Below are 26,886 nucleotides of genomic sequence, written 5' to 3' on the forward strand. Positions count from 1 at the left end.
ACAAGAAAGTTGCAACGTTACAGGAGCTGCCTGGCTCAATACCGTGTCACAGGGAGGGGTCTGACACAAGGATGGCTCCATGGCGATAGGATGTCACCAGAGCCTTCGGGTTTAGAGGAGCCTGTTCCTTCGCAGCACGGGAAGTAACGGGGTCACATAGGGAGGCAGGACCTCGCTGCATCAAACCGCTCCTAGCGCGAGTCAGCGGGGGCCTGGCCTGGGGGAGGCTTGGGAGGATGAATGGTGCTTAAGGGGGTTCCAAAGCACTCAAAAGGTTGATGTGAGGGGCCAGGGAGGGACCATCCTCATTCTGGGAAGTTTTTAACAGAGCGGGGTGGGATGGAAACTGTTTCAGAGCAAAAAGCTGCAAATGGCATCGCCCCAAAAGTGCCACTCGGCAGGTGCTCAACTGGGCCCTGCAGCAGAGATTGCGCAGGCAGCTTGAGGCAAGAGCCTTCATCCCATGCAGATAGGCAGGCACTGGGGGGGCTCAGCTGCTTTCCCAGGGTCACCACAGCCCTGGGCTGGGACAAACCTGAAGATGGGATGAGCCGTGGAGCTGCAGGAGGGGGTCCTGTGAGCCCCTCTGCATCGTGGGGTCCGTGCTGTTTCCGCACCAGTTGTGGATCTCAGTGCTGAGCTGGTAACAGCAGGGCAGCAGCCAATCCGACTGCCACCAGCAGAGTCTGCACCCTGGGCTCTCATCCCATGTCTCTCTCTCCCACGATTTGTCTTTTGCTGCTCCCGCCTCATGCTGTTGGTGAGGCTGAGATCTGGGAAGTCTGTGCTTAACAGGCGGGGGGGATCCTGTGGGTGCGAGGAGGGTGTGGGAAGCAGGATAACTGCACACAGGTCCTGCTGCTGATGGGCTGGAAGCTGCAGTGAGATTTCCCTCCCAGGACTCCATCCCTCCCAGCTCCTGCTCAGGGAGGGTCCCCACTCGTCGGCCCAGTGAAGGACCAGCAGCCAGGCTGGCTCCTGCCCTTCCTTCCAAGGAAGGGATGGGAGGTACCCGGGGTTTGTGCATGGCTTCAGGTTGAACCCAAGTGCTCGCTCTCATCCTCTGCAAGTAAAGACACAATGAAGTGTTGCTGCCTGCACGTGAGGAGCTCTTGGAGAGCTGGGTCCTGGCTGTGCCCAGTCAGTGGCAGCCCTGTGGGGATGAGCGGGTGTTTGCCAGGGCTGATCCTGCCTCCAAACTGAAAAGCTTTTAGGTTCAGAAAAGCGCTGTGGCCACGTTGGAAAATGAGAGGTGCCAAAGCGGCACGGCAGCCCTGAAGCACTTGTTTGATGGAGATGGAACAAAGAGCCCATTCTCTGCAGCAGCGCCTGAGAAGCTAGTGGAATCCGAGGTTTGGATCTTTCCATAGACAAGGTTTTGATTTGAAGTCCCTGGAACACAGGATGCCGGAGAGTTCATGCCAACAGGGAGGTCTTCTTGTACTCACTTGTAATGGGCATGAATTATAGAGCTTGTTTCTTGTATCATTCCCTGAAATGAAAATTGTAGCAAAGGCCACGTTGGTGCTCGTTAAAAATAAACCCGACCTGGTCTCGATGGGGATAATAGAAACAACCAGACAGCATCTTCTGGGGGCGGAAGGAGCCCTGATCTGTCAGGCTGCTCTTTCTTCTTGTATTTGCTCCCAATTCCAGAAATGCATCTAAACGCAGCCCAACAGGACTCTGTTCCACAAGAAATTAATGAGGAACAAGCATTAATTATTCATGCCCTGAAACAGGAGGTCTGCTAATGTTTTTGCTAATCAACAAGTCAAACAGCTCTATCTTTGTCAGGGTGGTCATGGGGGGGATGGAGGAAGAACAACATTGATGCGTTTTACCCGCATGCCCCCAGAGCCTTGCCCTGAGTTTGTGCATCCCTCCATTGGGAGCCTGGGATTCCTGCTGCTTCCAACGCCATCGAACCAGGACTCTGCAGCACGAGGGCAGCTCCAGGCTGGGCCAGGCTCCGGTGGGGAAGCTCTGGGAGCTCCAGGCTGGTTCTGTGGGAAAAACCAGGGGAAGGAGACGAGGAAAACAAAAATCCAAATGGAGGAAACGGGAAGAGCCAGGAGTCAGCTGCTCCGGCCCGGAACAGGAAGCGGGTATTTGAACAGCCTCACATTTGGCACTTCTGGTCTTTGTGCCACTGAGGTCGGGGAGCCCCGCACACGGGTGGGATGCAGATGGGCTCCAGGTGCCCTTGCCTGCTGGGCCTTTGCCGGGTGGATGTGGGGAATCACACCTACAGGAACATCACGTTCAGGTGTTTGCCTGGACAGAACACACTTGAAAAGGGGTGGCTTTCTTTGGAAAGCTGATACTGTAAAACAGGCACAGCACCATCCAGAACAGCTGCTGCCAAAGGAGAGCCCGGAGCTTTACACAGAATTAGGACACGTTCCCTTCAAAAGGGCAAGGATTACATTGCCAGAAAGGACCTTGAGTCTCGCCACCCTTTAGTAGGCTTCTCCCCAGATGAACCATCACTTTGGTAAATCCGTAAGAATCTGTTCCTTCCAGCACAGGCAAACCTCAGACATTAACGCAGTTGTAGTTAAATTAACAAGGCTCATTGCTTTACTCCCTGTCACATCGATCTCCACCGGCTGACATTAGAGCTTCCACTGCACACAAATACAGCCCCAAAATACCTTTCCTTAAAGCCTAGGCACGCTCACAGTCATGTGTGCTGTTATCTCGATCTAGACTTAGCTCCCTCTTTCACAACAGACACCGACAGCTGGAGCTGTCTTCACTGAACTTGTCCTCCTCACTGTTTGACACATGGATAATCCAAGGCCACTTCAAAAAGTGAGAAGGAAGCGGATGAAGCCATCGTCTGACATCTTCAGTCACTAGCGAGCACACAGAGGTACGTTACGTTGGGTCGACTCCAAAGAACCTTCACATGAGTTACTGAAGTGCCAGAAATGTATCATTTATCAGCGCTTAAATAAATCACGGGGCAGAAGCACTTTAAGGTCACTGGCGTGAGCAGCAGGGACTGGTCTGTAACTGACTCCAGAACATTGCTGGGTTTGGAGCTTCCAGTGGTGCCTCTCCGACAGCACCAGGGAACAGAAAGAGAGGGTGAGGAGGGCTTTGGATGAGTAACACCACAGCAGCCAAACCTCCGGGCCAGGAGATGCTGCTGCTGGCCTGGAGCCTGTCTGTACAGTTCTTGGCTCGGACCAAAGCTGCAAGAGCACAGGAGCTGAATGAGGCTGTAAACGTCCAGTTTACTCAAGGGTCAAAAGCAAGAGAGCAAGCAGAGTACTGAAGCCCAGGAGCAGTATGTGAACTCTGTATCATCATAACCAAGTTTCCCATTGTGAAAGCACATTTAAAATCAAATTGAAAGTAAAATAAGCAGACAAATCCCAGTAAAACGCATTAGACATTGTAACAGTCGCAGAAGATACTGCTTTAAAATAGATTTACCTGAAGAATAACATAAATCCTGTTCTAGGTGGTTCCCAATGGATGCTCCTGGTGCCTGTGCAGCCCACTCTGACAATGGCAGAGGCTGGTGCAGCCGGTGCAGGGCAAGGAAGGGGCACCCCTGGAGAGCCCCATCCCTGCTGCCCATGGAGCTGTCACACTCACCTCTGAATGCCCCCTCTGAAGGGGAAGGGTTCTGAACTTCAATTACCAGCAAGCAGCAATGTCCAAGAGCTGCAGGTTTATCAGGCAAAGGCTCTCATTGAGGCAGAGCAGCCAGCTCATGCTTAGGAACATTCACACTGCAGGACCATCGAGGGATAAGAGAGATGGCAACAGAAATGGTTATTCACAGAATCATAGAATAGTCAGCGTTGGAAAGGACCTTAAGATCATCCAGTTCCAACTCCCCTGCCACGGGCAGGGACACCTCACACTAAACCATGTCACCCAAGGCTCTGTTCAACCTGGTCTTGAACACTGCCAGCAATGGAGCATTCACAACCTCCCTGGGCAACCCATTCCAGTGCCTCACCACCCTTATAGTAAAGCACTTCCTCCTTATATCCAGTCTAAACTTCCCCTGTTTAAGTTTTAACCCCGAGAATAAGGTTAGTAACAGAATAAATCAGGTTTCAGGTCAATGCACAGAGAGGCTGGAACTGGCACATCTGCAATTCCATCCCCCTGCACTTGCACATATTGCCCAAGCTATTTACTGAACCAAACTCACACAATGCACATTCCACACCCATACCTCCCCCCAAAAAGTGATAACGCTCTTTTGGTGATGGGTGTCCGCTTTTTTGAATGGTTCTGCTGCCCAGTTTATTTAAGTTAGAAGTTTCTTTGTCTTTTCTAAACCTTGAACCATTCCATAGCATATCTTTATTGCAAAAAGTCAACATGCAGCTTAGAAATTCAGATTGTAATCAATAAAACAAACATTACATATAGGAATTTAAATGTATAAACAGTTAGAAATTCAACAATATCTCCTATGATACTATTACACAAGTTCACAATTTGTAAAAACTATAGTACAAGGTTACTATACACTGAGAGCATCTTTATTCCTTTTCACATGATTTTGGTAAGAGCAGGGTTCTCAGCCACTGCAGCCCCTGCCTCAGCTACCCTGCTGCTTCCGTTCCTTTGGCTTTAGTTAATGCCTCAGTGAAGGGGAAGTAAAACTCTTCCTAACACCCTCCCTCGGTGCTCATAGCCCAGGCTCAGACCCGTAACACCTAATTCCACATTGCCTGTAAACCCTCTGGCTGGTGCACACGTTCCCTTCCTGGTCATAACGTTTGCCCAAGGTACTCTCTGAAAATACACCTGAATTTCAAGTGTTGCCGTAAGACTAAAGCAAGCTGTGCTGCCCTCCTGCCTCACCAACAGCCAAAACTAACACCACCCCCCCCCCCCGTGGTTCAATAGAGGCTAAAATACAGGGAGCTCCCAAGCCTCAGCAAACTGAAGGTCGCTTCACCAGCAGCCAGGCCCCGCTCTGCTGCCCATCACTTAGACCCCTCTCACACAACTGCTGCTTCCGGTGCCCAGGCCAGGCCCTGGTACCGCTCACTCCAGTGCCTTGGTGCCTGAGGACTGCTGTCAGCCTGCCAGGGAAAAAACACAAACCACATGAAGCTCTCAAAGGACGCTTAACTAGAGCTATCTCAACCCTTCCCCTCCTCACCCTCCACACGCAGGGGCCTGTCCCCAGGCACAGTGTGTGCCCACTGGGTGCCACTTCCCACCTAAACCATATGAAAAGGAATCCCATTCTACCTGCCACAAAGGCTACTGCAGGTTTAACTACAGCTCCATTCATCCACTGTAATTATCATTTTCCAAATACAAAAATACAACAATTCTTATTGAAATCTATCCGCTGGTAGTTTTAGTACACAAAAAAAGCAAAGTATTTACAAAATTACACAGTTTAAGAAAAAACTCTGTACAAAAAAATATATAAATCCTTTTGTTCCCTCTATTCTTTTTTTAAACTGTCAGGACTCAAACGTTTGCTGCAATGGATTCTTCAAAATATACACTGAGCAAGCCACAGACATTAGAGATGAGGGGAGAACAGCCAGTCAGTCTCCTAAGCACGTAGGGTTGGTTTCCCCTGTTTCTTTGTGTCTCTAATTTAGCCTCAGCATTAGCAGAGAGTCCTAATACATGAAGAGGGAGTTTCAGTGTGAAGAGACAGAATACTGAAAGACAAGCTCCCTTCAGGTGACACAGCAACATGAAGCAGTACAGGTTTGACTCTGGATACACCACAAATCTGGCACAAGGGTGGCAAGGGCAGGGCACTGAGAACCCAAAGGCACAGCTCCCTCTCACTGCCCACAGTCAGAGCCAGGGCCATTAAAGGTTTTAATGTCTTATCAGTCTTCAATTAGGAACTTGCTGGGAATTGCCCTGGTAAGGAAGCTGGTTACCCAAGAGGAGAGCGCTTCTGCACTGACATCCTGCTTATTTTGTAGAGAAACGTACATGAAGTACTGAAAAGTGTGAGTACAAATGGGCAGCCAAGGAAAATGGTGCTGGGTGACACGCTCATGAGCTGCAGAGCCACATACCAGTGAAGACACACGGCTCGAGCCTCTGTACTTATCCTCGCTGCTACCACAACACACACCACCCTGGGTGGGGGGTGTGTGTGTGATTATAATGCTACAACAGTAAGGCAACTGAGAATGCAATGGTGCTCATCTTGAATGTGCCAGAACAGAACTCTACTTGGAGATGAATTAATGACCTTCCAAAAGCAGTTCTGAGCTCCTCTGAAGACTCTTCCCTCAAAGGCCTGGTTTGCTGCCAGCTGCTGAGCGGACACTGATATTCTGCTGCTCTTGTTCCTCTGAATGCCTCCTGGATTTGGTTTGAACATCAACAAGCATTTGGTAACAGGGAGAGGAAGAGCTGCCATCAGCTGGCACGTGGCTGCCAGTTCAGTTGGTATGCAACTCGCTACATTCATGCTCACAAATACTGAATGCAGAGAACAGCAACTTCAGCTTGAACCTTACACTGAAACTACAGAAGAAAATCAACAGTGAGAGAAAATTCATCCAAGTGTCACTGCTGATGTTTTCTCTGAAGCAGAATTTGAAGAAACAGAGTGAACTGGTCAGTGTGATCACTGTTAGATCACTTCTTCCATCTCCTCTCACTAAAAGCAGGACATAGAAACTGTGGCTTTCAAACATACTGAAATAAATGACTTATGAATCTAGCCACAAATAATTCCTACAGTGTGATTCTGTATGAAATAAAATGCTACCCTTTTTCAATTAGAAAATGAGGCAATTTTTTCTTTCATAACATTTAATGAAAGTTTGTCTTTCCCCTAACCCCATAATATTGCTAAATAAAACCTGTAATATCTTTTCAATTATGAACTAACAAATCAATCATGTTATAAAAAACCCAAAGCAAGGTAATACAGGTGACAAAGAAGAGGACAAGAAAATACTAATATTTTCCCCCCCTCTTTTTATCCTTCTTAAATAGAAAAAAAAAAAAAGAAAAATCACCACCCTGGTGAGCTTGATAATCATGTAAAAAGTTACTGGGCCTTTGGCTAGCTCAGGATCACGGCTCTATATCCGAAATGTTATATAACAAACTTTGCCCACTTTAAATCCTGTGGTTTGAAAAGAAAGTAAAGCTTTTTTGGCTCATCAAACTTCCTTAAATAAATGTTTAAAAGACATAGCTTGAACTAAATTCCTAAAATGATACATTTCCAACATCAAATTTCATCTTCTCCAAGAACGGGATTCATCCTCGTCTTCTTCATCATCATCATCATCATCTTCATGCAAAAACAAATCTGAGGTTTCAGTCTCCTAGACAAACAAAAAATGTACTTTTAAAGAGAAAAGTTCCACTCTGGAACCTAGGAAACGTGTCACCAAATGTAGCACAGCATCAGCTCTGCTTTACATCAGGTTCTCTTCACTGTGTGTCTCACAAAACGCACACCACCACATGCAACAAGTTTTGTGGACAGAACAGGAGCCTCACATAGCAGGAAAGGAAAAGAAGCCCAACTGCAAGACACGTGAGAATCAACCACCCCACACCCTCTCTGGAACAACAGTTGTCTGTTGAATGCCTTGGCAGAAAAACCCTTGAAAGCTTGAAGTGTTGGTAATTACAGGGAAGAACATACATAACTTATCCCCCAGCAGAGCATGAACACTGTGAAGTAAAGGGACTAGCAGCCTGTATATAGAGACCAAGAGGTTTGCTTTCGCAGTTGACAAATCAACATCCCACCCAGAAAGCGTATTTTTTTTTCCCCTTTTCTAAAGGGTGGAAGTCACACCTGACTCTTAAAACCAGTCCCGTTTCCGCTCTGCAGAAACAGCTTTTATGAAACCTCTTCAGTAAACAGAAAACTGTATCCTACAAGAGCTCTTCACTGTTAGACTCCCAGAACAGTGACTGGGTTAGTAACATTCTCATACCTCTTCCTTAGACTCCTCTTCCTCAATTTCTGTGGACACAGAAGGTACCTTCGGTTTGTACCATGATATCTGTAGCCTTCGGTCTTTGAAGCGGGATCCTTGGTTAGCAGCCTAGGTTGTATTTTAAATGAACAGGTTTTCAGAAAGAAGGTTAAGCACAGAAGTTTTAAGATCCTCAACAAAGAGCTAGACCCAGCAAACATCATGTGGACACACTGCTGAAGATTCAAACATATAACCCATAATTATCCACTTCGTCTTCCAAGAGCAATCATAGAATAGTTAGGGTTGGAAAGGACCTTGAGATCATCCAGTTCCAACCTCCCTGCCATGGGCAGGGACACCTCACACTAAACCATGGCACCCAAGGCTCTGTCCAACCTGGCCTTGAACACCGCCAAGGATGGAGCATTCACATTTTCCCTGGGCAACCCATTCCAGTGCCTCACCACCCTCTCAGTAAAGAATTTCTGCCTTAGATCCAATCTAAACTTCCCCTGTTTAAGTTTTAACCTGTTACCCCTTATCCTATCACTACAGTCCCTAATGAAGAGTCCTTCCCCAGCATCCTTATAAGCCCACTTCATATACTGGAAGGCTGCTACAAGGTCTCCACGCAGCTTCTCTTCTCCAGGCTGAACAGCCCCAACTTTCTCAGCCTGTCTTCGTATAGGAGGTGCTCCAGCCCCCGATCATCCTCGTGGCCCTCCTCTGGACTTGTTCCAACAGTTCCATGTCCTTTTTATAATGCAATGTCACTCAAACCTCAGCCTCTAAATAATTTCCTGCTCCAGCAAGCTGGAAACTCTTACCAGCAAATGAGCCAGGTTACTATTAAGGTAAATGGGAGGTATCTTCCCCTTCAGCGAGACTATGTGCTAAGCCTGCTATATTTTACATTACAAAGGCAGAGAGAAGTAGTTAAAAATTCTTATTTTAGAACTGTGGGGGAAAAAAAAAAACCCAACAATTTTTCTACTTACATTTTCAGCTTCTGAGCGAGACTTAAAAGTCAGAACTACACTTAATGGGGAATCCTCCTCTTGGAGGTCTTCAATATCTCCAAATTTCTATGAGAGAAAACTCAATTAGGAATAGCAGTAACATTCTCCTCCAAATTCACCATCACCATGTGCTACAACTGCACTCTACTGAAGCACCCTGGGTTTTGGACAGAGAAGAGAGAGCCAGAGAAGTCTCAGCTGCAGCAATATTACAGCATTTGTACCCGTGTTTGTGGGCAAAAACTTGGATTTATTCTTGTTCTAGTTAAGCGAAGCTTAATTGTGCAGGAGGAAAGGAAACAAGTGTATTAATTCATAGCCCACTTTCACTGAATTTCCCCAGTTAAAGCAGTAGTGGTGGCCTCTACCCTACTAAGCAGTGAGGCTAAAGCAGAGTAACTGCCCAAACCAGAAACAAATGAGCTTCCAGGTTACCAGCTATCTCTTTGAGCCCTGCTGCTGCTTTGTTCCCAGCTTGAAAGGGTGGGACTCCACAAAACCAGTTTTCCATCACTTGCTTTGCAGAGAGCATCCAGAAACACCAAACTGACTTGATCAAGCTTGGATTTCACGTTGTGTCTACTTACGAAGTATCTCTCCAAGACATTTCCATGGGTAAAGTTAGTAAACATTTCATTCGGGAAAGAGTAACTGAGGGAAATGTAAAACCAGTTTTCCCTTTACGATGTTACCTCTGTTACAGTGCTAACACACTCGTTAACTTGGCTCACAAACCAGTGAGCTACATGCCCTATCATGAGTTTGCTAACAAATTTAGCTACTTCGAAATTGATGTCCTGTTTAGGACCTCTTGTTTTAAACTACTTAAATGCAGAATGAAGAAAAGTAAGCTATTTAGCTTTGGCCATTAAAGGAATGCATTGGGCAGCTACTGTAAGGCAGCTATAAAAAGCATTACATTTACACCCTTGATAACTCTTGAAGCTGCGTGTCTATACCCTGTTTGTGAATTTGGCATGAAGTCTTTGACCTGTTTGCACTAACAGAAACAACAGACTTGCATCTTCAAGGATTTGGACAAGGAACAGTTATTTGCAATGTTCTTAGCATGCCTCTCCTCACAAGTAAGCACACATCCAGGGTATTGGTTATCTACTTAACCTCAGATTTACAGCTCAGCCACAACTCTCCTCTTCAGGTTTTTCTTTGTTTAATGTGACCTCATACTTACAGAGAAGTGCTGTAACAATTCATCTTTTTCCTCTTCAATGAAGCCTCCAACTGTTAGTGCTTTGGGACGGTGATCCACCACCATATGGTTCAACATCCCCCTTCCTCTGCCACCACGACCCCGTCCTCGTCCTCTTCCTTGGGCTGGCACAGTCTTTCCTCGACCAGCAGGCAAAATGCCTAAGCGGGCAGCCTGATTACAGAAGGCAAATCATGTACACATCCATCCTCACTTTGAAAGGATTTAAAACAATTATATAAACACATTAAAAGCATTAATCCAGACAAACTCACTTCTACTTGTAACTGGTTTAGCTTTTTTCGCAGTTCAGTTGTATCTTCTCCAGAAGAGAGTCTCTTATGGAAGTCCAGCTCTGCATCTAAGAGTTCCTTTTGTGCCTTCGAGAAAAGGTGCAGAAAGAGAAAATGGAAGGGAAAAGCAGAACTGTAATATGTGCTTCTAATGTTTTACTCCATTTCTTCAGCAATACATTTATGTGAAGGATACAGACACATCAGTGCACAATATCCATGCTTCCCTCTACATTCAGTTGTTTGGATTGCCTCCATGGCCCTCCCCCAGCCCATTTTCAGAATCCTCTGCTTCAGAACTGGAACAAGCTTGACTGAGCTACAGTAAAAACTAGGTCACCCGAGTTCCTTAAAACCATTGCTTGCTCGTCCATGGTTATCACCCTCAAATTCAAAATACTGCTTCTTGCAAGTGTTTTGATCTAATGTTGCTGCATTTTTAGGACACCATATTAGAAACGGTTGCAAGAGACAGGCAGGCAAACATCTTGTGCAGTAAATACCTCTGTCTTGGACTTCAGTTTTGATTGTGTAGAAGGTGTAGATGAAGTTTTTAGTTCATCCTTTAACTGAGATATTTTTCCTCCTAGTTCTTTTAAGGTCTTCATTATTTCTGCTCTCTCCTCTGGTTTCATGGCCTTATTTTTCTCCAGCTTGGATATCAACATCTATGTATTATTAAAAGAGCAGGAATATAAAATTCCAGGAAAAACAACACTGAACAGACAGGTATCTACAGAAGCAGATGTATTTACTAGAAGACATTCCAGACTTACCTTCTGGCATTCAATTTGTTTTTCTAACATCTCCTGCTTCTTTTTCCTCATGTCTTGTTGGAGTTTCATTGCCTCCTAAATGAGAAGGAAATTATTTCAATCAGTGAAAAGCAGTCTAGCATTACACGCACTCATAAACATCATATTTTCTTCTTCAAGCTATAGAAGTGAAGACCATAATGAGAACTACTTGTCTGCAAAACACACAAGTGTAAAGTGTATCTGTATAGGGCTTTTTTTTCCAGATCAGAGTTGCTAACTTCCTGCTGTGAAGTGCCCTACTAAATTCTTGTCCTCTTCAGATACATATCCTATGTCGTCATTTAAGTGTCTCATACCTGAAGAGAAATGCCAAAGAAAACCCAGAAAATCCCCACAGGACCAAGTGTCTCAAGTAAGACACCCCAGAAGGAACACTCTCTTACCCATGATTAGCCTCAGTACACTTGTGAGACAGCCCAATAACAGTGACAAAGCCTACACTAGATTATGAAGCTACACAATGATATTTGAGGTGTAAACTGCCTATCAAACCTTTCTTTGTAATGGACTTTGATCACAATACTGTCTGTCAGGCAGTGAACAGTAAAGTACCTGTTTTTTTTTAAGGGCTTCTTGCACATCATGAGGTTTAGACCCCGTACCAGGCTTCAGAGATGTCTTTAAGTTTGAAGTACTGTAAACCATTTTTGAGTGACTTGTTGAAGTAGGAAATGCCTAAAATAGCAAAATCACACACAGAGAATTATGTAATAGCTTAAAACAAATGTGATACACCATCAATGGATTCTGGAGGAATGTGTTCGGTGAAACATGAACACAAACTTCCAGATTTGTGCTGTGAGACAGGAAGACCAAGCCAATTGAAACACACACAAACATACGAGTCTAACAGTCAGCTTGCTTGGAAGCAAATCAGCTTAAATGCTTGTGTTAAAGGTATTTCTGCATAAGATACTCTATTTCCTTCTTCATCCAGAGCTCCTTCTGTATTCTGATACCATTAGGAATACCACCAAAGCTGATCTTCTGCTTCTGCATTATATATTCAGCTTGGCTGTCATAGTCTAACATCATGCTTTCTGATCAAATAAGGCAGCAGAAGTCACCTGCATACTGCCTTTCTTAAAAGAAGGACATGCTGCACTGTGGCATCAGTGTGAATTGAACTGTACCAGCTTGACCTCTATGCGGAAATATTCTGTAAGCTTCCAGCACTACTGTTCAAGCACAGCCTAAGCTTGAAACTCACTGGGAAAGCAATTAGATTCACCAACACAATGCTGGCATCCTGTACAGGCTGTCAAATTTGTTTACTATGAAGCACTGCCAAAAATATTTAGTGCTACTTAAAATGCTGATTCTGTTGCTGAAATCATTGTCCCTGTTTTATAGAAACAGCTAAGGAAACCAGGAAGAAGTGACTGATCGTGGCTGGATGGAACATTAGTGAGAAAAAACAAAACCAACAGGGAACAATTTGAAAGTTCTATTTGCCAATTCCTTCTTAGCTAAGAGGCCAAAGCTTTAGCTGAACATATGAAGATGGTTGACCCCCACAAACATACTTGAGAATCCTCCACCACAGCCCCGGCCTGGCTCAACTCAGGCTGGTTTCCACCTGCTGCTCCAAGGCGACGTTTTGCTGAGACCTTATTAAGAACATAGGCACCGGATGCCAGTGGCTTATTCATCACCTGTGGGTGTATCAACAGATATTAAAACATTAAAGATCATACACTCTGCTTGTTTGACATCAGCTATTTAGGAGCACTGACAGCCTTCACTGCTCAGTTGGTGGTGTGGGGCAGCACGGTACCTTTGACAGGTTGCTGTGCATTGTTACAGCTGGAGCTGGGGTCAGGGCTTGCTGCTGGAGGTGAAGCTGCTGATGAAGAGGCTGTGGGGGTGTTTGTTGCTGCTGCTGCAGGGGCTGCTGCTCACTTTCTCTGTGCCACAGGACCCTTATAAAGCGATTGTTCAGAACTGCCTCTGTGCTGGAGATTGCCTTCCTAGCCTCGTCGTTAGTTAAGTACTGAATCAGAGCAGCTTCGGGATCGTTCTGGAAAGCAACCTAAATCAGAAGTTCAATAGAATGTGTTACTTTTCAAGGAAGAAAATATCTCAACAGGTAGCAAACCAGTCTACAGATAGTTTGCAATAATGAGTGGGATACCCAATGATATTAACAGCTCAAAATACAGGTAAAACATTCTATGTAACTAAAGCCAACCACCTGTTGTCAAATGTTACAAGTACTTGAGGCACAACCTATATGCAGTAAAATAAGGGCTTGTATAGTGCTACCGCCCTTCTTACGGTGCAGGGCACAGCGCTGAACTGGAGTCAGTTCTAGGATGCCAAATGGAAATAAACTGAGGCACGTAAAGACTCCCCTGTAGCATCTTTGTCAAAATCACGACTATGACTTACCACAGGGCTATCAGAGAGAAACTGTTAGAAGATCTCTCAAAAACTACACAAGTTGCTCAAAAGCCTGATTTAGATTCTATTAAACCTGCAAGCCTTTCAGATTTTGTAAGGCTTCCTGAAGGCAGAAGCAAACATACTGTTACAGAACTGAGACGATAATACAAAGCAGACCACAAAAAGGTTTCTCTGAACTGATGACCTACTCTCCCAGCTGGCCTCCATCAAGACTCCTCAAGGAACATAGTTCAGCTGCAATATGCAAGAAGGCTTCAGAGCAAATCCCACACCCAACACACAGGCATAAACCCGAACTTCTTACCTGGATGTTTACGATCGTTCCAAACTTGCTGAAGTGCTCGTTGAGCTGTGTGATGTTGTTCAGCTCCGGGGGAATCTTCCGAACTTCCAGTTTTGTGTTTGTATACTGATTCTTCTTCAAAAACCCTGGCTTGTTCTGGTTGTTATTTGCTTGCCTGGAGAAAATAAGAACAAGACAGTCACTTAGACAGGCACTGAGGTAGGGCAGCAAGTGTTAATGCACATTTAACTCTTACTTTTCTCATTAAAAGTATATGCTCTAGACATTAACAAAAAGAGCTCCTCCCACCACCAAATACTTGGGCTCCATGTGTCGGGGACACAGATTTTCTGACCCAACCAGCTCAAGTTACAAGGACCAGTGAATCCTGGTGGTTCACAGCACTGACAGCAATGAAGTGCATTCCAGTTAGCCAAGTGCATTTGTTACTTCTTACTTTCCCAGCCACGGTTTCTTCAGTGGTGGACATTCCAGGCTACTTGGAGATCTCTTCCTGCTGTCTGGTTCAAGGACAACTCTAGTTACGTTGCTGCTGTTATTTGTAATGGGGATGGGAGGTTCAGTCTGAATGATGATATTGGCAGCTGGAGGAAAGGAAAGGCCTGTGTTATTTACCAGATATCAGTGGAGATGGACAAGCTTTCACTTAAACAGCAGAACAGGACTGAGTTTAAAACCATAAAAATTAGGGTAACTTTATCAAGTTGGTCAGTTTTGTTTATGAAGTTACTTCAGAAACCCCTTGCTAGCTTAACAACTTGAGGAAAACATTTAGTCCAGCCAGCAGAGATGAGATTTGATCTTTACTGATATTTAAGCTTAGTATTAGCTTGAAGAAACAAAACTAAACCTCCATCTTTGAGGTACTGGAAGTTCACATTCTGCAGGAAAAGTGGAAAATAAAAAGGCAGAACATCAAGGCTGGGTTTCCAGACTTCAAGTCAGAGCTTTGCAATGTGGCACGTGCTGAAGAGCCAACTTTCACTCTATACCCTTGGCAGTGAAAAAGCAACCAAGAACCCCTTCCTCTCACGGCTATCTACCCCCACCATCATCCTCCATCCAGTTTTCAGGAACAAGCTGCTAATCAAGCACAACTACGGCACGAAATTTGCTCTCTGAGACATTAAAGTTTGAACCAACTTCTGCAAGCCCAAAGCTAAAGCACTGGATCACAGTTGGCCAAGTATTTATTTACAACCTTTTTAAGATTATCCTATCGCTGCTAGTGTCCTGTCTGTACCAAACATGCAACCTCTAAAAAGAAGTCTGAGTTATAAGTCAATTTTCTGTGGCTTTTATACATGCCAGAGCTCGGCTGCTTACACAAGTGAGAACAAAGACTGCATGTTTCAGGGCAGAACATCAATCTTTCTTCAGGGATGATTTTAGAGTAAACCCTTCACACACATGTGACAGAGGCAGTGAAACAGGCCTTTGGAAACATCACTGGTTCTGAGAGAGAATCTGGGGCCAGCAATAAAACCCAACTCTGCCCTTATGATGTTCACCAAGATGCAGACAGCAAGAGCCATTTCTGCAACAGTATTTAACCATATTCTTTCCAGGATGAGTCACTGGAAGAAAATACTGAAAACAAGTGTCTATCTTATCTAAGGAGCAAGAAACATGGAAGTGTAATAGTAAACACTGAAATTCAATATCTTTTCTTTTGAGGATCAGGGCAGGAAAAGCAGGAGGGAAAGAGAAAGTTACACTAACAAAGCAAACATTTCCTCAAAGAGCCTTGACTTGTTCTCTCCCCTGGGAAGATATTCTGAGCATGTCACCACTGAGAGACAACATCCACATCCATCTGGTTAAGGATTCAGAACCACTTAAATGCAGACTGGGATTCCCTTGGGCTAGGAGGAATGGTACCTGCAATGCCTGCTGGACAGAGTGCCTGCCTGGCAGGGCCAGCCCATCAAGTGCAAACCTATGCCATGACAGCTCCCCTCGGCACTAACACCCCAACAGCTGGGCAAGTATTGCAGATCCTAACCTCTGTGCCCCAGGTCATAAACACACCCTTGGCAAACCAAAGCAGTTTTAAGACCATACTGCTTAAAGCCACCTTTCTGCACCACTTTTATTTCTAGAAACACCCAGCATCTGAAAAGTGCCTTCACAGGCTAAGGAGGAATAAAAACCAACCAACAAAACCCTCATTACATTCCCAAGCAAGTGGTTATTTTTAATCAAAAAGGCTGCTTTGACTATTAATATAGTTGTATTAGCATTTAAAAAAAAGGGTAGAGATGTACGAAAGTCACTCAGAAATACTACATCAGTGAGAAAAACTACTGCTTTAGCCTGAAAAAAGACAAATAGGTGTTGACAGTCTTGGACAAAAATAGCAACAGCAATGACTAGAAACCCTTCCTACCTCTTGGATTTGTATCCATCTCCCCAGATGTTAGGCCAATTAAATTTGGACGTTGCGTTTGTGCTCTTGTAAAGAACTGTCGGTACTGAGATCTACCAGCACTGGTAATACTAGGAGCTTCGGGGTTATAGCCATCTGGCTCATATGTATCTATAAAAAAAGGAGAGAAATGAAAGGATTTTTTTACACTAGTTTAAGACTCAGGGTTAATTTTCCATTAAGGAAATGCATGGATGCGCACGTTGGTTTTCGATGAAGAGATGAGAAAAAGAGGATGTGCAGCCAGTGTTTAGCCATTTAAAACCCTCAACTGAGCTTTACACCCAAGTCTATTTGGGCACATTCACTTCTGGTTTTTAACCTGAGTATTGCTGATGAGCTGCCTGAAAATGAAATGAGGAACATACGTCAACCTTCAAAACATCTGACCACGCTATAACAGGAGCGACAGAAGATTCAGTCTGAGCATTTACTCAGTAGGACCTAAGATGCACAGGGATTTTCTGCCTTTGCTGCCCAACAGTCCAGTCTGCTTCTGAAAAGGATTTTTGGGGAAGAACATACTTAATCAAAGAAAGCTGAGAAATCAGGTGATTTGACCAATACTTACCTATCAATTCTCTCAGTTTATGCAGAGTGACATCAGGTGCCTACCTCTGGTAAGGTATTAATAATTATTTTGATTAAAAGGGATAACCAGGAGAAGACAAGATGACAGAACTGAACCATATCATTCCTCCAGCCCAAGGTCCAATTCAAGGATGATGCATTTTTCCAATCATAAAAAGGAAAAGCCATACAACAACTAGAATGAATGAAGTTTGTGAAAAGTTTCCACAGAAACACAGTACCTCCTGGAACAGAAATTAATGCTTACACAAAGGGGTCTGGCAGACTTGGGGCACTCTGAGTTTCAGCTCCTTACTCCACAGCAACAATGAAGATTCTACAATGCAAAACAGCTGCCCAGAACTGCAATATGGATGTTCTACACTTTAGCTTCAGACTCAGTCAAGAACTTCGATTAACCTTGCACAACCTGAACCACAAGTTCCTCCTCCATGGCTTGCCAGATCGATTGTAAGATGCGACCAGCAGTTGTTACCATAGCAGTCCAAGAACAGGATATGAGAGTCTCCACAGATGTTCTGGAGAACAGAAATGAGTAACGCAACCAAGGTCAGTGATGCCCTGCCAGCTCAGACAGACAGAATCACCCACTGGAAGTTCTGAAGCTGAAAGAATCAGCAGGTAGATCTAAATGCCTGCCAGCATTTGGAGGCCATTGGCCAGATTATGTAACAAGATACCTAAGTGACTGACAGCATGGAAGTCATGCAGGGAATGACATGGGTCATGAACTAGAGCTCTCCTTTGAATAAAATACAGAATGTTTATATATATATATATTTAAAGAAAACCCATAGATGGGAATATTATAAAACATTGAGATTTAATTATCTTATTTCACTCATGTAAATGCCATTACTTCTTTTATTATCAAGAAATGTAAGATTGTTGGATTTAAATGGAGCAATATGGGACTCTCCAGGTGTTTTGCTATTTCTCCTCAAACCTCCACTTTTGAAAACCTGAGCTCTGTTAAGAAAGATGGACATCATGGACACGTCCACCGAGAGCCATCTTTATTTTCTTTTAAAGTTAGAAAACCAGAACTGAGTTGATTCTGGAAAAAAAAGGCAGGAAGACACTACTAGTGTATATGATGACTGTAGAGACTATCGTGAAACACAGATCAAAGAAACCAACCTACCTCCCTCATCTGTAGTAGCCCAAACTGGATAGGAATAAAAACCAAATTAAATGGTAACTACAGGTTTGCAGATCCATGTTTGCCTACTGATAGTCTACTAAACAGCTTGAAGATGAAGAGATTCCTTTCTTATTCAACGACCTTACTGCTTTGAGCATATGACACCCAAAGGGAGCTTCCCACACAGCAGCAGGACTGCTGCTACTTCACAGGGTAACAGCAGATGATGGGCTGTCCACAAGGAAAGCCATCAGACTTCCTTTTAGATTTGTGTGTACTGGAGGAAGACAAATAATCATTTCCAATCACACATCAACAGAGGAATTTCAAACTGTGTATCTCAGGCAGAAGGTAAAGAAAGGTATGTGCTTACGTTCTGATACTGTGTACAGCAGGTTCTGAGGTAAGGGAGGAGGTAGCCTTGGTCCTACGGGCGCAAGGCTGGGCACTGCACTTGTCCCAGGCTGGTCACGGTTATTTATCAAACTTGACTGTGTTAAAGGTGGTCCTACAATGACACCACAGAACACATCACTGAGACTTGGAACTCCACACAAAGTGTGCAAACAATTCAACACAATTTGCTGGTGCCTTGCTTTGAGCAAGGTCAAGGTTGTCAATATTTACAACCCCACTACAGTAAAGGTAAACTGAGAAGCTCTGTTCAGGTAAGTTACCCTGATTCCAACACCCTTTCTGTTTCCCAGAAAGCACAAAGCTTTAAGCAAGGGGAAGTGTCTTTTCTTCCCCAGACGTTTACTTCTGTTAGAGCTTGTGTTAACTAAAGCCGCTCCTCCCTCAGCTCTGCCTTGGAGAATCAGGGCTTGCTCAGAGCAGGAGATCACAACAGCAACATTTAGAGTAGAGTTCTAAACCAAGAACTATGGGCAAAAGGCATTCACAGACACAGAATTTATCTGGCTGGTTTTGCTTTGCTTCCACTGTACACACACTCGTTATTATAAGCCCCCAAAAGGATAGCGAGCTACATTATAGAACCCACCAAGACACAACTACAACCAGAGAGCACTCTCAGTTCACTCCACAGCAAGCCAACTCCACTCACTGAAAGGTTCCTCAACGTTTAGGATCAATCCTATACAAAATTATGTCACATCCCATAGCTGCTGCTGCTGCTATTTGACACAACTATCACAGTCTGCACTGAGTTGCTGGAGTAGAGAGTACTGAAACAGGGTAACCACATATCTGATATTCTATTTCTTTATAGAATTTACAAGATGCAGTAAGGTAATAAAAAAAGGCTGAACAATTTAGAGGTCACTATTGAGATAAAATAGATCTTGGATGTATCAATTACATACTCCTTTTTAGCAGCAGAAAATATAGCACAAATGGATTTATAAGAACTTTTAGGAGATTGAATCTCAACATCTTTGCATTAGGAAATAAAGGCTAGTAATCTGACTGTCATTGAGCAACCCAAACACCACCAAGCTTATGGGATAATAGGAAAGATATCCCCTCCACTTCCTGCCCAATGCATCTAATTCAATTCGAGTGCTGGGAATGTTGTGTTTTACGAGCTGGTTTTTCAGGATTATTTTGGAAGTAATTCGAATAGCACATGGCCAGCAAAGAAACTTGAACTCATTACTTCAAATACACACAGATCTTCTAAGAAGAGCCATCATTCAAACTTAGTGACAAAGAAACACAGAGCAATGTTGTGACTTACTTGGAACAGGAAGCACAACAGGAGGAGGTGCCTGTGGATGAGTTTGTGGAATTGGCAACCTCATATTACGAGGTAGACCTGGCAAAGGAGGCAGAAGCATCCCAGGAGGAGGAGGAGGAAGCCCAGGAGGTGGTGGAGGAAAAGGAATCATACTTGGCAAGGAAACTTCATCTACTACTAAAGGATCATTCCCATGATCAAACTGGCAAAGATCACCAAGTACACAAAATCCTCGCTCTGCAGAACAGGACGTTTGAGAGAAAAAAATAAAATTAGTTGTAAGCAATTTGCAGCATGTCAGGTTTTGCTGGAACTTCTTACTGAGGAAAACATGCAGGCTTCCAGCATCACATCAGCAGAGGAGGTTTCGAAAGAACTCAAATACAAATAATCTCCCATAAAGCAGATACACATGCATCCATCATAAAAGCTGTGGAGAAAACAAGTCAGAAGTTCTGCCTGTTTTTCATTAAACACATTTCCTGCAATCTTTACCAGAGCTGCAGGGGCTGAATTATTTGCCAATCATGTACAAAATTGTGAACAAACTCCGTATGTTCTTATCTAGCAACTGTCAGTTGTAAGTAAACTGCTTCCAGTAAGACTATTTATTTCCACAGTACAATACAAGCTGTATATTGTATCTTTTACACACAAGGTACATGCCACATGCTACAGCATTCTTGCTTGCTGCCTACATCTAGTAAATACCTAAAAAGATAGTCACAGAATAATTGAAATAAGGTATGAAACAGAAAACTAAGAGTTACCATCGTAATCTTGGCATCTTCTTTTAGGAGGAGGGTTTCTGCCAAAGGGGCTGGGATTGCTGTGATTGTTATAGTAATTTGACCAGCTCTCTGTTGTGTTTTCCAGATGGTGCGCAGGTGCAATTACAGTAACAGCACTGGGAACAGACTGTGCAGAGGAATACTGTTCACTAGATATACTGGGAGACACGGACACTGGATTATAGGAGCTTTCAGCATCACTTTTTTCAGTCTTGAATTTTGACCTCTCTCGGTGCTCTGTTAAAAAAAAACCAAAACAACAAACCAAAAAAACCCCAAAAGTAAAAATCTTCATCCTTTGTTTCTCCATCAGAGCCTTGAGAGGATGACACTACACAACAGTGCAAGCACTTCCTTAAACAGTCAGTTTTACCCATGGAATAAGAATTAAATATAAGGCAAACAGGCTTTTAACTTTAGAAATCTATGTTTTTTCTTTGCAAAATGCACACTCATGGTCCTTACTCCATCCTGGATGACAGCTTTCTCCTCTAAAGCAGAAATAAGAGGGGGAAAAGCCCAAAACAACAAATCTACTCCCTGCCCTTAACACAGTCTCAACATGCATGGAAATCTATTGCAGTTTGCACCCCTGGTTTTTCAAATAGGCCTGAACTACCCCTAGAAGAAGAATGGATCACACAGTAACTCCCTTCAATTACAAAGAAACCTTCTCCAAAACCACACAGTAACAAAGAGGGTGACATTGTTTTGCAAGAAGATCAACCTTGGGGAGAGTGGGGGGTAAATAAATAAGAACTCAGCAGATTTGTCAATATCCAGAGCACACAAAGATCATCCACCAGTATGCACCGGTATACACCTGTGGATAAATTAAAGGGTAGCAAAGAAGAAAACAACCCTGTTAATTGTCGTGATCCAAAGAACACCACCTTCATTAATCATTTCAGGAACACAAAGCTCTGGAAATTTGCTCCATCTACAGCCTCCTAGACCATACAGCATGTAGGAGTCACCTACACCACTGGCAGGAGATGCTGTCCTAAAGCAGCACCTTAGGTACTCACCAGCACTTCTGCTTCCATCATGGTCTTTGCTTCTGCCCCTACTGCGGCTACGACTTCGGCTTAGCCCTCTGCTTTTACTGCGACTTTTACTCCTGCCACGTCGCCAGCTCGACTTGTCTCTGTACAAATCACTCCTGTCGTAGTATCTGTCATAGTCCCTCCACTTCCCATCATCTCTTTTTTTTTCTCTGCTTCTAGAAGAGACAGAGGTAGAGCACATTTACAAAAACAGAAACCAAATTCTCAATTGCATTCTCAATTGCACTCAGTTAAGCCATTGTTCATCCCTCCCACCCAACCTGGGCAGCAAAACATTTGAGTCAGACTTTACTGAGAATTACACAGAAAAGCACAGAATCTCAGAGTAGAAGAGGTTCTACTAACTCTTAGAAACAAGCAAAAGGAGGTCTAAGAAGATTCGGAAAGGTGAGAAAGTTAGATGACCAAAACAGAACACATTTTAAGTGATGCTGACACCATGTTAACAATCCCCTTCCACTGCTTTTCATGTATATAAAAAGGGAATGAATGGAATTGATGACATTCCAAGGTATTAATACTTGAAAAATACTGTCATTTCTTCAGAAGAGACCAGCTCCTAGTGACGGGCTCTCATGCACATTATCAGCATCCATTGCAGAGAGAGAACAGCAAGGAGGAAATCACTGTTTTAATGAAAAATCACTACCTATGTGGTAAACCCCCTCAGTTCAAGGTTACCAGCAAATACAGAAGAATATATTCATATTCTAGCTCAAAACTAACCTGTGCTCACTGGAATCTGCACGGCTTCTCTGCGGGCTGGAATACTTCTTTTTCCTGCTTTCCCGCTCTTCTTCAACTGACTCTTGGTGATTCTGTTTATGAGACAACTACCAATAAAGGAAGAAACAAAATTACTCCAAGATTTAGTTCAAGTTACAGTCTGCATCCCAAATACCCATTTAGAGCACTTGTCAGAAAAACACACTCCCTGTAGTCCATTTATAGAGAGCAACAGTTTTTGCTCCCGACACTGCATGACACAAGCATCTCTTATGAGAGGATAGGACCTGAATTTCATATATACTGACTTCATTTGCATCTTTCCAGCTGTAACTGAAACACGGATTCAGCCTTAAGTATCTCCGCAGACTGTGATCAGAATATATAGAGAGAAAGTTTACTTCTATAGCAATTTTTTCTCCAACTTTCTCTCAAAGCTAGTACATAAGGATACTACAAAAACAGAGAACAGGTCTCTTCCCTTGGAAAATCACCAACTTAGAAGAAAAAAACATCTTCGACAGGTGACAGCAGAGGATATACAATATACAAAGAGCTCAAGACAACTGTGGAAATAGCACTTTGGTTTTCCGAAAACTTTATTGTTCTCAATTTTGCCAATAAAACTTGAAAACAACATAAAAGAAAGAACTGCTGGCAAACAAATACTGCCCCACTTTTAAAAGGAATTATCCCTCATTACAGAGGCCACCACATTTCACTGATTTTAAGGACTACAGAAAACATTTTGATCAATTTCTATTCCTCTCAGAATATACAAAATTGAACAAGGAAACATTTTGGAATGCTTCTGTTTCTTCCCCCTCTCTTAAAGCCTTCCAAATCCTTATCAGCTCCTATTGCCAGGGACCTCCAGACAGGATTGCTGTTAACCTAGACCAAAGTAGGCTCTACAGAGGGATCCCAAGTGTTGTTCTCTGAATGGTCATCTCCATTTTCCTTCAGATGCACAGACTGCAAAGGTCATTAATCACAATAAAGTGGATTTCTCTTTCACATTTTGCCTCACAAATGGCTAATTTGAAAATTAGAGGCAAGGAGACAACAAAAAAACCCAGTTACCTCCTCCTTGACTTCTTCTTTGTCCTGACCCACAGGCTTTGCATCAGCCTTCGGGGGTTCGAGCGAAGGAAGGTAACTCTTTGTGTACAGGCTTTCAAACAGTTTATCTACAAACCCTGAGGTTTCTGAGGACACAGAACACAAGACAAGACTGTTACATATTGATTCAGGGGCACTGTCAGATTTTCCAGAGAAGTCCCTGAAAAAACAGTCATCCAGGTGGACTGCTCAGAGCAGAACCTTACACTGATGAATGTTAGCTCCATTCACGGAGCTGGAATTACATTTATGGAACTTTGTTGTTTATTTAGACAAAGAAATTCTTTAGGTACAGCAAAGACAGGAAGAGACTTTCCCTCAACCCCATTTACAACTTGGAAATGTTCTAAGTGGCAAGTGTAATTTAAAACTTATGATCAAGGAGTAAGTCCACAGTTACTCCATTAACTATGGCCAGCTGCTGCTTCCAACAATTTTTATCAGAATAAATCATTCCCACATGACTAATCATCAGATCACAAAAAAAAAAGCACAAGAACTTCCCCAGTGAGCGTCAGAATTTCAAGTGTTTAAAAACTTGAATCTGAACCAGATTGCTACGAGATGCTCACCAGAAGCCTGAAAGATTAATATGGACCAGGTCTCACAAGTTACCAAACCTCTGGTAGCATGATTTGAATGACTTGAGGATTTCCTCCCAGCCACCGTGAGCCAGTTCAAGATGCACAACTGCATCTTGAGATTATTATTATTAGTTTTAAATCACAAGATCTTTACTCCTTCACACACTGCAAGAAACATCAGATTCACAGATAAGAAGTATTTTGAAGGCAACAATGGTGCATCATCATCCTTCCTCCTTCCACCAGTGGAATGAAACCCACCGAGCAGCTGAAGCAGAGAGCATGGTACCTTTTTGCAGAAAGACATCCAGCTGATCAGCACAGAAGGCTTTCAGCTCTTTCTCTGGCTTGTCCTTCTTCACTAATGCCACAACATAGTTGGCTAAGGCAGAGGGGTCTGCATCACATCTATGGAGAGAAAGAAGGGTTCTGGTCTCAGCTCAGTGTGCCAACCCCTGCATCGGACAAGAGCCACCAAAGACCTGGCAACAAAGACCTGCTTTCTGAACCCAACACTGCCCCGACTTGCCAGCAGAGCTGTTTTCACTTACAGCACAGTACTTTTGTTGCCCTGTGACTACCCCGCTCCCTCCCATCCCTCATCCTGTCCCACTGCATTATTCCTGCTTGAGCTTTGCTTAGGACAAACAACCTCCCTTCTTCACAGAGATCCAGTTCTGGGGGAGCTGAGCAGATGCCACTGCTTCTCAGCTTTCCCTGAGCACAAGAACTACCAACCAGTACAGCATTATGGGAACAGCAGAGCAAGCGTTGGGAAAGCCAACTGCACAGCCACTGTGAAGTGTTAAACTGGTTTTAAAGCATTAAATCACCATGAAAAGTAGTTCACAAAGATGGATGCAAAAGCACAATTCAAATATGCACAGATATGTTCTGTATGGCTGCAGTTACTGGGCCTGGGGTTTTTCTTCCCTAAGGACTATTTCCACACCTAAAACTTTTGCAATAATCCTTTAATGCTGGCAAAGTGTCTGTGAGGGTTCAATTATTAACACAGATGCAGGACCTAAGCCCTTCTCTAGCTTCACGAAGGCCAAAGAGAGCCAGTTCTGAGCAGCCATGCTCTGCCACTGATCCTTACACTGGATACTGCTCATCCGCTGCCAGAAACCCCCTCAAAGTACAGACTAGACTAACAAATGGTTCAGCAGTAGCTCCTTGTTTTGCCTCTCTCAGAAGACACAAGCTCTCAGTGGGTAGAGAGGAACCTAAACTGATGATTTAAAGATTTATATTTATTATTTAGGATTAACTTTGAGAGAAGATTATGTACTTTCTAAGAACATTAACTATGGAAATCAAAGGAAATAGTATAAAGTCTATAGACCTCAAAATGACCTCAAGGGAAAATACAAATATCCAGACACCCATCAAAGCGCAGGAACATGCAGATGACAACTGCTTAGAGAAAACTAAGCCCTCCTCAAGCAGACAGGCAAGCAGCTCCACTCCAAACTACCTTGCTGCTGGTTCCAGCACCTGATGAGAGCTGGATTAAATGCAGCAATTAACAACAAATAAACCACAGCTTTACAGAATTTACAAGTCTTACATACACTCTCCCAAAGAGAAATAAACTGTGTGGAACTCTGGAACGTGTTCGGTGTTAGTGCCTGCATGCAGCTCACTATAAACCTATTTAAAATAAAGAAAATGATCCATCCATATTAGTTTCCCTTACAGAGGCACTGCGAGGTCTGTAGGTGTTACCATAAGGTCTCTGCCCTTTCAGATTCACGCACTTTTCTATTTTCCCTCCCCAGTCCCCGGCTGTCAGGACCCAGGAGCCCCTGTCTCCAGCTCTAGTGCTGACATCACCGGGGCACGGGGCAGAGCCTGGCTGAATGTGAGGGGAAGGAGCAAGAATTACACCCAGGTCCAACGGGCTTCAGAGGGATCGAAGCAAGTACCAAAGAGAACTGATATCGTAATAAAAAGGAGCAGGACAACCGTGCGGGATTCCCAAAGGCTTGACGACTGCAGCTGAACAGTTCTGGGGCCTATTTAAATACAAACAGAGAAGCGCCTGTGGAAACACCCGTGAACCGCACACTACAAACGTGCGTCCTGCCTCCCCAGCCGGGCCCGGTGTCACCCGCGGAGCTGGCACTAAGGGGACATTCCTGCGGGACAGGGGAGCCAGCGCTGCCGCACAACGCGGGCCAGCGCTGAACACGCTGCTTGCCCCGGCCCCACAGCCGGTCCCAAGGCTGTCCCGCGGACGGCACTGGCCCCCGCGGCCCGGGCCCGTGGCGGCACCCGGAGGCCGAGGCGCGGGACACAAGGCCGCGCTCAGCGCGCCGGCCCCGATAAAGCCCAACTCCCGGTCGGGCCCTCTGAACCGGGCTCCCCGGTAGACCCGGCGCGGGATCGGCGGCGCCGGCCGGGCCCGGGGCAGCCCGAGAGGGGGCAGGGCCCGGTGCCGCACGCAGCCCCGTCCCGCGGGGCCCAGGTCAGAGAAGCGCCGCCCGCCGCCCCGCTCCCGCAGCCCTGCCAGCCCGCACTCACATCGGCTCCAGCAGCTTGGCCAGCCAAGACTTAAGCGCGTCCACGTTGTCAATGATCATGGTGACCGCCTGCACCCGGCCCCGCGCTACACCGCCGCCATGGCCGGCCCCTGCCCCGCCGCGGCCTGCTACAGGAACTAACCGCCACCCCGCAACGCAGCCTGCTAGGCACAGCCGGGGCGGGACCAGACCACCGCGCACCAATCAAACGGAGTCGTTCGTACACGCGAGCCAATA

The 26,886-nt window shown here is 44.6% G+C and overlaps 1 protein-coding gene across 8 annotated transcripts; it reads right to left on the reverse strand.

Annotated features, from left to right (window-relative positions):
- Window positions 1-38: 38 nt before the first annotated feature.
- Window positions 39-26,865, reverse strand: RBM27 (RNA binding motif protein 27). Of its 8 annotated transcripts, XR_013957786.1 has the most exons (22): window positions 26,651-26,865; window positions 24,411-24,529; window positions 23,499-23,623; window positions 22,416-22,522; window positions 21,651-21,844; window positions 20,602-20,859; window positions 19,832-20,068; window positions 18,506-18,640; window positions 16,359-16,508; window positions 14,406-14,553; window positions 13,970-14,123; window positions 13,037-13,291; window positions 12,786-12,914; window positions 11,812-11,934; window positions 11,218-11,292; window positions 10,945-11,109; window positions 10,424-10,528; window positions 10,131-10,322; window positions 8,918-9,004; window positions 7,935-8,045; window positions 6,218-7,310; window positions 39-5,066 (listed from the first exon to the last, which is right to left on the reverse strand). XR_013957786.1 is itself a non-coding variant. In XM_080626951.1 (21 exons), the coding sequence occupies exons 1-21, from the start codon at window positions 26,707-26,709 to the stop codon at window positions 7,221-7,223; spliced, it is 3,018 nt and encodes a 1,005-aa protein (XP_080483077.1). In that variant the 5' UTR covers window positions 26,710-26,865; the 3' UTR covers window positions 39-7,220. The 8 variants fall into 8 exon arrangements, 7 of the variants coding, with proteins under 7 accessions (XP_080483077.1, XP_080483080.1, XP_080483078.1 ...); XM_080626951.1 differs by having other exon boundaries at window positions 39-7,310; XM_080626954.1 differs by lacking the exon at window positions 20,602-20,859 and having other exon boundaries at window positions 39-7,310.
- Window positions 26,866-26,886: the final 21 nt, after the last annotated feature.

This window comes from Psittacula echo, assembly GCF_963264785.1.
Source record: "Psittacula echo genome assembly, chromosome: 11".
Lineage (NCBI taxonomy): Eukaryota > Metazoa > Chordata > Aves > Psittaciformes > Psittacidae > Psittacula > Psittacula echo.